The sequence below is a fragment of the Scomber scombrus genome, chromosome 4, assembly GCF_963691925.1.
Source record: "Scomber scombrus chromosome 4, fScoSco1.1, whole genome shotgun sequence".
Classification (NCBI taxonomy): domain Eukaryota; kingdom Metazoa; phylum Chordata; class Actinopteri; order Scombriformes; family Scombridae; genus Scomber; species Scomber scombrus.
In genome coordinates, this window is record NC_084973.1 from 27,473,490 (window position 1) to 27,484,962 (window position 11,473).

An 11,473-nucleotide genomic window follows, 5' to 3' on the forward strand; every position below is an offset into this window, starting at 1 on the left:
TCCTCTCATTTTCTATGTGTTTTCAATGACTGTAAAATTGGTAATTTTCCAGTCATGGACTGCCAACTGTGTGCTTAGCAGATGGCTTTACATAACATTTTCTCATCGCTAGCTAGTTGCCAACTGTGTGCTTAGCAGGTGGCGTTTCAAAAAAAATTTTCTTGGAAAATATTTGTCTGCTGTGGTTGAAAACACCATGAGAGTGAACCAAAACAGTAAAGCTAAACAATAAGCTGAAACCCGCAATAAAGCTGTTTAAGGCCCCAATAGACACAGAGCTCTTAGCAGGTTGCAAGTTTAATACAAGTGACAACTCTGACATTACTCATTGTCATGTAACACATTGTTGTAATAAAAGATATATTGACTATAGCTGCTTTAATAATTTGATGCATTATTACCTTTGACTTTGCTGCTGACAACTGAACGCTGTTAATCACTGGTCTTTGTTTGTTCACACTGAGATGAATCATCCATTAATGGAGGAGACTAAAAGTGGAGAAAAACAGTATGTGTTACATTCATTACAAATGAAAATATGTAATTAAAAAAAAACTGAATAGCTGTGTGTTGAGACTGCCCACCACTCCTGTCATCTGGAGGTAATGATTGCAGCTTAAAAGGGGGCAAAAGTAAAGTTATTAGAGAGTAATTGTGTTAAATTATGGTGTATCATATTATTATTATTTAACCATTTTAAAGTGGTATTACAGTAGGTGGCAATTAATCACGTTACACTAGGGGTGTGACGATACACTCAGCTCACGAGACAAGACGAGATATTGGGTTCACAAGATTGAGACGACACGAGATTTTAACTATATTTTTAAGAAAACTTCAATGAGGAAATACATGACTGTTCTATTATTTAAAATTCACAAAATGGAAATTGAATTGAAATGTTTGAACTAATCAGCTTATTATGAATCACTTTTTTCTACTTTCTAAATATATAATTATCATATGCAGTATGCAGCATTGTAAAAGGTTTCCCCATATAGATATTTTATAGATGGATAATTTTGGTATTTATGGAAATAACAACCATAAATACAAAAGTTAGATACAATCACAAATACTAAAAAGTAAATTGTAAAGAGTAGAAACAATTCTAATATATAAATATAAATTAAATAAAGAATCCAATTATCACAAATCATAACATATTGCTAATAAAAAAACACAGAAATAAAAGTAAATTGTACAAATCCTGTATCACATAAATACACAAGTAGAACATATAAATTGTGTTAAAGTGTGACTCATTTTACTTTTTGCATCATGAGGCTTCCACATATGTGCTAGATTCCTCTGCTCCTCCTACCTCAGGCTTTCAGTGTAGAGACCATAGACTGTGTATATATATTGTGTGTGTATATATATATATATATATAATGTGTATATATAAACATCCGTGACGTCACCAATTGGTTTGTGGCTATGATTTGGGGACTGCTGCCGGGCAGCGCCATCTTGAAAATTTCCGGGGAAAATGGGGAAAAATAAAAACACGGATTCTACTTATATGAGCATCAGGAGGAACAACTTTGAAGCCTAATTTCACATATTTAGTGATTTTTTTTTAATCATTCACATTTGGCAGGGTGGTTAACAACACACTTTTCTGTGGCATGTCAAACTCAGAACACATATTTATTCTTTCTTTACAAGGACTTTAATTAGTTTATTTAAATACATTTTAATTATGCTTAAATATGATTACCTGGAATATTGGAATTGAAATACTGGAATATTTCCAGTCAATTTCCAAGAAGAATTCCAGTCATAAAAAAGTATAATAAAATCTACTCTCTTCATGATAAGATTTACTTATTAATTTCATAACAGTGATGTTCCTGTCTGTGAAAAAAATTAAAGTAGACTTTTATTAATTAGTTTAAATAAATATTATTTATGCTTAAATATCATGAACATTTACTTAATATTTCCGGGATGTTAAGTTGAGAATAAAGTACATTACACTTGATACTGACTAGTAAGATGTACTTAATACTCGAAACCAGAATATGATCAGGGTGACTTTTGAACACTGGAAATAAATCGTGTACTCATTCCGGCAGCAGTCCCGTGGCACTCAAAATTTCCCCGGAATTTTCTTTAAACTAGCGATTGAGACCATAAACACATTTTGAAAACGTTTACTGAGTTTAGAAATCAAGTGAGAAGTTGGTGAATTCTCCACTGACTTGTATAGAGAGGAAGTCCTTTTGACACCAAAACGGTCGCCCTCTGGTGGCATTTTGATAGAATGCAGTTTTAAGTTACTTTCGCCTCGGCATCATTTCAGAGGACCAGTAGGCTACTCCCCGCCTGGTAGAGGCCTGAGGTTGACCTACTGCTCCTCTCCTCTTCTCATACTTCTGTGAGATCTTCTCAGCAGGTAGAAACTGCAACAAGGTTAATGATCCACAAGTGACATTATAAAAAGAAGACATGTGCCAATGAGCGATAGAAAACTGATCGTCTTTTTTTTTTTTGGTGCGCCCCTTAATTATATCTTCGCGAGACAAAATTCACGTCGACGAGAAATATCGCCGCGTTTCGTCCTGCGATATCGTGTTACGATATCTCGTGGTAGTTTATCAAACTGTGTCACTTGGTTGAGTAGTAGTGCACGCTGATGTAAAACTACTGAACGACTCCACTCATTGCTGGCCTGAAAGCAGTGTTTTTAATTTTATTAATGAATTAAAGATAGTACAATGTTGAGGTGGATGTCAGCAGCAACAGCCTTACAACTCTAGTGGAAACACTGCATTACATTAGATTCATTTGGCAAATGTTAAGAAGTTTGTTTAATCAAGTTACAATACAAGTATATTCAACCTCTGTAGGAACAATATTTATGTCATTAATATGCAATGCAAAATTTAACAACAAAGCTGTCTTCTGTAATAATATATGGTTATAATGATAATGTTAATTTCCTCACCAGTGGAGTAATGCTCCTCTTTTTTGATGGTTCATTGTAAGGATGAGCAGCTGCATCAGGGACAGACTTGTTTTCAGCTCCTGAAGACAAGTAATGTAGACAATGTAAGAAGAAGTTGAAGTCAGAGCAAATTGAGAACATTTGTATATTAAAATGTTTTGTTCTTCTTTTTGGATAATAAGGTTTCGCTGTTTCTCTCACAGACCTTCTTGTCAACTGTCCCTACATCTTCCAATTGTTTAAAGGATAATATTCTGTATTCTTCTGTATATGTGGGACATCTTGCAGTCTGTTCTCTAATACCATGGATAAAATAGCCTTTCTTTAATTACAGACTGAGAGAAATGAATAGTGCATCACACAGAGCACCATTTCCATGAAGGGGTATTAGTAATTTATTATTTAATTACCTTGTGGGTACCATCTCCTTTATAGTTAGGATGTAGCAGTAATCATTGCACAATTTAATCAATGAATCAGCCTCATTACTACAAGCTCTTGTTTCAGTCAGTGACCTGTTTACTACTCATTCAGAAGAATGCAAATGACATTTATTATATAGCTTTATTATATTATATTATCATTTTAAAGGATTTTTAAGGGGTTCCTCCTTATTTAACTCAAAGGTCTAAGATTTTGTAGAGTTTTGTAGAAATATGTGACTTGTGACGTTGAGCTACATCAATAAAACTGACTTGAAATCATGACCAACATGAACACATACCATACAGGTATTACAAAAACAGATTATCCTTTATTGTATATAAATTAATAATAAATGTAACGTCTATGAATCAAAATCCAATGCCAAGTCCCAAATTTATTTAACAGCATAGATCTTGCAGACAACTCATTTACCTAACATAAGCTTGTCAGAACTGTTTTCTCTTCTTTGTCAACTATACACATAAAACAGGAGAAAACAGTAGATGTTACTGTTGTTTTTACCCACTTGTTCTTTTTTTCCATTAAGTTATCCCTCACGTCAATTCACTTCACAGTTTACATTCTCCTCTCACTCAAAACACACTGTTATCTTCCACGGAGATCGTAACATACACATAATCAGAGCTGATACCTTTTACAGTCGTCAATCGATTAGACTGAGTAATATTTGGACCTGGTCTGACTCAGGTACCAGGTTGGGTCTAGATTCCTCAGAACCAAGTGGACGTTTGGTTTGAATATTTACGTCAGTTTTTCCTTTTAATACATTTGCAGAATTTTCTAAAATTCTGTTTTCTCTTAGTTACGATGATTGACTGTTTAGATTGATGATTGATGCAACATAACATAATGACAAAAAAGTGAGGTGGTCTTCAGACTAGCTGTGAAAGACAACCGTAGCATAATAAAACTGAAGACATCTCAGCCAAAGTGGTCCACTATTAAAAAGAAAAGGAAAGAATGACTGTTAATGTTTGACATTAACTACCTTTTTTGCCTGAGTTGCCAGATGTTAGTGGTACAGTCATGCTGGTGCCTGCCGTTGCTCTATGTGCTTGTTCATGATAGAAATCTCCTTGAGCGTACGATGAACCAAAAAGTTCATTCTAATCCCATGACTCAGCTTGATGTCCTCTTGCAGGTTGTAATCTCTCTGTAAGAAAGACAAAAACATTTCTTTCTCACCTCATTACCTCATTTACCTAAACACACATTTTCACACACACTTCCTTTACTGCTGAGAAGCCGGAGCTCAAAGTGATCCATAGTGAAGCACCACAGTCCAGATTTGGGGTTCAGCACCTTGTTCAAGATCCACTGTTTGAATGACACACTCAATTTATGCCTCTCAGACCTAGACACACCCCTTTTCGAGCTTTGTGTTAAATGTATATTCTGGTAACAGATCACAGCACTAATAGCTACCCACTTGTCTTACAATAACAAATTAAAATGACAAATGAAAGCATTAGCGTCATGTGTACTAGTGCCCAGCCGATATGAAAACCTTTTTACAGAACATGTAATGCAGAAAATGATGCTTGGTGTGATTTAGACATGGTGTTATTACACAGTTTGTCCAGCAGAGTGCGCTTCAACTTCATTGTTCACAATACTATCAGCCACATGAGGGGCGGAGTTAGCATCAGAGCTCAAGGTAGTACAGACTGGAGTCAAGCGGTGTCTCCCATAGACATCATTAATATTATTAACTTACAGTGGAAACACCATAGACATCATTATTATAATCTTTATTATGTATATGATGTCTCCACAGTAAGTTGCCAACAAGTGTGTGAAATACATACTGTTCATAAACAACGACCCCATCATTTCCCCTTTTCAATAATGAATATAACATTAAGTCTTAATTATACAGTATATCATGCTGCATGTATTTATGTGTGTGTGTGTGTGTTACCTTGGTTTGTTGAAGAACTCTGAGGAGGAGTGTGTGTGTCCCATCTCTATCAGAGGGGCAGTATGGAAGATGAGCAACTTTCCAGGAGAACTCAGGGCCTTAAAAAAGCAAAGTCTTCATCAAATGTTTTAACTAGGACTCTAACTATCAGTAAAATTACATCTCACCTACAAATCATTGACAGCAAATCATTGACCACAGCACATATTAAACTTATGCCTTATTTTAATACTACAGAAAAATCTGACGTTTCAAGAGGTATGAGATATCGGAGCCTTAAACCACTTACTTCCAGCTGCTGGGCTCAGCTTCTGAATTATAATCTAAAAGCACAAACTGAGCTCACCAGAACATGACATGAAAGTACACTGCTATTATATGAATGTGGTACAACATGTTAGATGAGTAATGTGTACAATATTCAGTTTTTATGACTTCAGTTCAACATACAGAGTCATGTCTGTCACATCTGTGAGCCAACACATCTGTTACCTGTCAACGCTCTCAATACAGTCGTTCACGGACACCAGAAGCCCCTCCCTCACAGGAAGTTGCAGGTCTTCCTTCTCTGTGATGATCAGCATGTGGTGAGGGCCTGAAAGAGCAGGGCTGAGGTCAAACAGGTGGATCCTGCTCTCATGCATCATCAAACCAACATGGACGTCACCATCCTCCCTACTCAAATCAGATCAAACTTGAATTTCCAATCCTGTAGAGTGATACTGTGGATCAAGCTGTGAAAGAATGTGTATGTGTGCATATATAACTATAGGCAGTAGTTTACCTGTTCAGAGAGGTGAGGAGAGTGTGTATTTGTTGTGTCACAAACTCCAAATGTCCTCCTCTCAGTGCTGAAGCAGACACATCTATGAATCAGCACAGCAGGTTCACCCTGAGATAAGACACAACGATTTACACACACACTTAGCAGCCAATAACGGAATAACCAACCAATAACACAACTTATTACGTTATTGGCAAACGTAATTATGGTACTGGTTCATTGGCTTTAGTACTATTTTACTGCTATTTCTATTGTACTGTTCTACTGTATTGTTGTTGTTGCTGCAGTGTTGATGAGCTGAGACCCAACAAGTTTACCCACTTATACTTGAATAGTGGGTTGTAACAATAAATGACTACTAAATTATTTAATTTACTAGAAGTTAACGTATAAGAATGACGATTAAATATCCCCAAATGAAAGTCAGAGTCAGCACTTTAACTTAATTTCAACAATTTTTTATTTCCAATGCAGTTTGTTACAGAGCAAAGCCAACACAGCAACAATGTGCATCCTTTCATATACATATGAATACTGTATGACTTGTTTGTAGACGATGGCAAACTTTTAGAGGTAAAGAAATTCTCACGTTATAGTCTCACAGTGGAAAAAGCAGAAATCCGTTAAAGGTAGTATGATAATTGCTATTATCATATACACTACGGTTGGCAGGTAAAACCATGTAGACCACATCCCCCTTTTCCAGCTGAAGAACCAGTGAATTAGAAAGTCTGTTATAGCCATGTTCATCACTGTAATTATTATTCCACAACACTCTCTTGTCATTGTGATAGAGAAAAACAGCACTGTAGACGTTAGTCCGGACATCCATTGTAGTGAATGAGAAGTAGTAGGCTCCTCTGACTGGGGCTGTGAAGTGACCTGCATCAGAGGAGAAAATCAGTGAGGCTTTTTCCTGCTGTTGAACTTCCTCTTCTCTAAGTTCAGTAGGCTGTTGCTTCTCAATACTTTGGTCAGGCTGCTGTAGGTGGGTTTGTCTAATCTGAAGGAATTGTTGTTCAGTGCTCTTGCTTTGTTAACATCACATTACCCAGCGACTGTATAGTCTGTAAAAGTTGAGAGCTCTCAGTTACACATTCAGCGAGTCATTTTGTATCCCATAATGTTTATAGAAAGTGATATAACAGAGAGATATAAGTGATCACCTTAAAACAGACCAAAAGCCTGTCAAAGCCTTTGCAGAACATTTCATTCTCTTGTGTTTTGTAAACTATCTGTAAATATCTGTGCAAAGGTTTTGAAAAGGTTTCACAAAACTGCATGAATGAGAAACTCACTTCATCATGATAACCTTATCAGTCACCAAATGAAATGTAATTACATAACACAAAATCACACACATGACTCAATGTTGGCAAAGTACCAACGACCTGGCTCAAGTCCTCTGAGAGGACACAGAGAAACTCCATTAAAAGTGTTATGATACATTGTAAAAGGTAACATGGGTGAAATGTCAAAAGAGCCAATTCAAAGAGAAATTTCTCCTCCTCAAACAACCAAGTGTGCAGCTGGAGAGATAGTGGAGAAAAAAAGCAATTACAAAAGATGGAGTGAAAGCTGTAACAATTAATGAATATTAAAAACATCTAACAAAGAATTATAATGAGTTCATTACATTGTAATAGTTAATTTGTGTGTGTAGCAGAAAGAGATGAGTACCTGTAGTTGGACTGTAGGCCTGACCAAAGTTGGTGAAGACTTTACTGAACTTAAGTGGGATGTCAGTACTGAAGGGTCCAACTTGTCCATCGTCAGTGAGACCAAATGAGAACGCCACCTTTAGTTGGTCTGTGTGAATGTGAGAAGATTCACATAGAGGAAAAAAATAGCTCCACTTATAAACAGTTGATGAACAAATTGTATTGAGACTCTTTTGGTGAATAGTATTCATAGAAACTGATGTTACTCTGATCCTGTTGCATTTGGACTTTTTGAACGGAGCATGGAGCTTCTGTGAGACGGCAGTACAAGCAGGTTGATTACTGGATGAAGTTACTCTGTAATAATGATATAAGCAGTTTACCTGCATTCTGTCTCTTGAGCTCCTCCACCTCGTTTTCACTGGTTTTCATTCTGGACTCCAACACTGTCAACACATACAACATTTTTATTTTAAAGGAGATAATCTACATAACTGGAACTTGAAATACCTGTATGTGTACCTAATAAACTAGCAGCTGTGTATTTTGCAGTTTACTGCTGTTCTTAATAATGATATAAGATGTTTACCTTCATTCTCTATCGTGAGCTCCTCCATCACATTTTCACTGGTGTTCATTCTGGCCTCCAACACTGTCAACACATTTAACATTATTATTATTGTGAAGTATGTTTATGGTCAGCAGGTTTCAAATTGTTAACATGATCACTATGGAGGCTGACCTGTGCTCTTATCTTCAAATGCTGTTACTCTGGATTGAAGATCTGCAATAGAAGGAAAAATTAATAATCAGATTGATAATTGATCAACAACCAGATTAGAAACCTAATATTGAACTTGTCTCTGCTTTGGCTTCTCTTCATTTTGCGAATTAAAATTGGCAAACGTTCATCGTGAACCACACCTTAATATCAAATAAATATATTATTATTGCTAGAATACAATAAAAAGGAAAGTTTTTTTGCATTTCATTTATTATTGTAGTTTACCTGCATTCTGCAATAGAAGACAAAATTAATAGTCAGATTAATAATTGATCAGCAGGCAGCGTTTTTTTTACATTTTATTGATTGTTGTAGTTTACCTGTGTTCTTATCTTCAAATGCTGTTACTCTGGATTGAAGATCTGCAATAGAAGGAAAAATTAATAATCAGATTAATAATTGATCAACAACCAGATTAGAAACCTAATATTGAACTTGTCTCTGCTAAATAGATTAATATCTTTTGACTTCTCTTCAGTCACTTTGGGAATTAAAAGTGGCAAAATTTCATCCTGAACCACACCTTAATATCAAAGAAATGTATTCTCCTTGCTAGAATACAATAAAAAAGTATTTACATTTTTTTGATTGTTGTAGCTCACCTGTGTTCTCTCTTTGGAGATCTTTGACCACATCTTCAGTGACAGTCATTCTGAACTCCAACACTGTGAACACATTTAAAAACATTTATTTTGAATCTTAGATATTAATCTCAGTAAACATCTTAAATAAATTGTTACATTTTATTCTTGAGTTTGACAGCAAAACAATCACAAACATGAATTCATTACATATTATTTTATAAAAATATAAATATCTACCTGCATTCTTGCTTTCACTGGCTGTCAGTCTGGCCTGTATGGCTGGAATAAAAGCAGTAAATTACTCCTAAAAGTAATGTCTATGTGAACATTTCATGAATTTGTTGATCACTATGTGAATGAACCTGTATTCTGCTGCTCCAGCTTCCTCAGTTCCACACTGTGTGTGATGGCCATGTCTCTCAGCTCCTTCAGCTCAGCCCAGATGTCAGGGGTGATGTTGGTCTGATCACTGGTTGCTATGACACCCAGGATCTCAGACTGAACCTCCGTCTGAGTGATATCATTCCCTGTCACCCCTCCACTCTCACCCTGAGCCCTCGTCCAGTACAGACAGAGCAGCAACACCAGAAAAGCTGCAGCACGCCTCATTGTGAAATATCACCTCTTTAGACAGCAAGATGCAGTCTGACACCACTCCTTCAGTTCCTGTCTTTATATACACGTAAAACAGGTCACTGAACTGCTGCATGAGAATTAAACAGGTGTCTTTGATAACCAATGCAAAAACAACACCAAAGATCCTTGAACACTGAACTTAAAACAAACAACAAGTTAGAATGATGTTCTTTCAAAATCATTGGTAGTGAAATTTTGTAGTGTAAAGAGATGATAAGAGTAATGTCAGTCTTTTATTTTTCATAAGTATTTATGTGTTTGTTTCCCAGACTCAGGTTGTAAAGAGTCTGGGTCATGGTCCATCTGATGTGTATTTTTATGTGTCTCAAAGCATTTATTGCAAATCCAACACAACAAAAAACATACACTAAACATACGGAAACCCTCTGCTGCACTGTTTAAAGCTCTAGAGTGAATAGATGGATCCACAGAGTGTTACTGTAGGAGTTTGTGTTTAACCCTTACATGAACCCTCGTTCATTTTCTGACTCATAATTAGTCTCGATACCAATTCACATTCATAAATTCCCCATCAGTCATTAACAAATGTTTGACTAAAATTCACAATCAGTATTTTACGGTCCAGTAGAACGTTTTATAGAATATGATGAATACATGTTTGAATGCTGTATTCATGTTTGTTTCTGTTACTTTGTACATATTTAATATTTAATTATATTAATCTCTTTTAAATTATGCTCTGCTATAACAGTTTTACTTGTGAAGCTATTTGTAAAATCTTTTTTGAGAAGTGCAAATATAAATAGTTAATTATAACTATGTAGTTTTTGAATGTGTGCTTTTCTTGAGTATTCCCATTTCATGCTACTTTACATTTCAAATCCAACACACACTGAAATTACTGAATTACTCAGTTACATTTATTTAACAACTTTACTTATTTTTCAGATTAAGGCAAACTGTTGCTAAAATGGTGCATTGTTAATGATTTAACTATATATACTTAATCAATATCAAGTAAGTGAAGTTGGTACAGCATCAATCAGCAGTAATAATAATCTCAACATTGACACAGGCAGATCTGCTGCCCAATCCCTTTTGGTACAAACATTTTGTGTCTGATACTTCTGTACCTATTTTTCAGTAAAATATTGAATGAATGACTTTTACTTCCTCTGTCACCCCTTCTTCCATATTTGACTAAAGCTGCCATTCATACAGAAAAGGTCAAAGATACAGCTGCCCTGACAGAGTGACAGAAATCACTAAAACACAAAGGGCCTGATTTATTAAAGGTTTGCGTGTGTAAAAACGTGTGCAAACTTGACATCACCTGCAAAAAATGTGCAAGCTGATCTACTAACGCAACGCACTGAGGTTTGCATCTTTCAAATGTGCAAGATAGTATGCGCTGTCCATTTAGTACATTTGCCATAATGAATATGTAATATGGGGCGTTTCAACCCCAGTGTGCAAAATACAGGAAGGAGAAAATGCAAATATGTTATTTAGCACGCGCATTGTGATTTACCAAACCTGAAGGTATTATTTCTGACGCTAACTGCGTCTATAAATAATACCTTTGAAGGGCAGGTATTAACCGGCTGCGCACTGGGCACAGATGACTTCTGTTACTGTGGAGACGAGGAGACGGAGGCACAATGACAGAATACACACAGGACGGAGTTTTTCCACCTGTGTTAATTATTTTGGAGTGGAATATTTTTGGTTTTACTAACAGC

General features: G+C 35.8%; 1 protein-coding gene across 1 annotated transcript in view; it reads right to left on the reverse strand.

Annotated features, from left to right (window-relative positions):
- The window catches only part of LOC133979073 (uncharacterized), an 81,012-nt gene extending 71,139 nt beyond the window's left edge, over positions 1-9,873 (reverse strand). Inside the window, exons 1-3 of the mRNA XM_062417507.1 lie at positions 9,497-9,873; positions 9,372-9,413; positions 8,150-8,212 (exon numbers count right to left, since the gene is read on the reverse strand). Coding sequence (XP_062273491.1) covers positions 8,150-8,212; positions 9,372-9,413; positions 9,497-9,743 — 352 coding nt within the window. The 5' untranslated portion in view covers positions 9,744-9,873. The remainder of the gene's footprint in view (positions 1-8,149; positions 8,213-9,371; positions 9,414-9,496) is intronic.
- Positions 9,874-11,473: the final 1,600 nt, after the last annotated feature.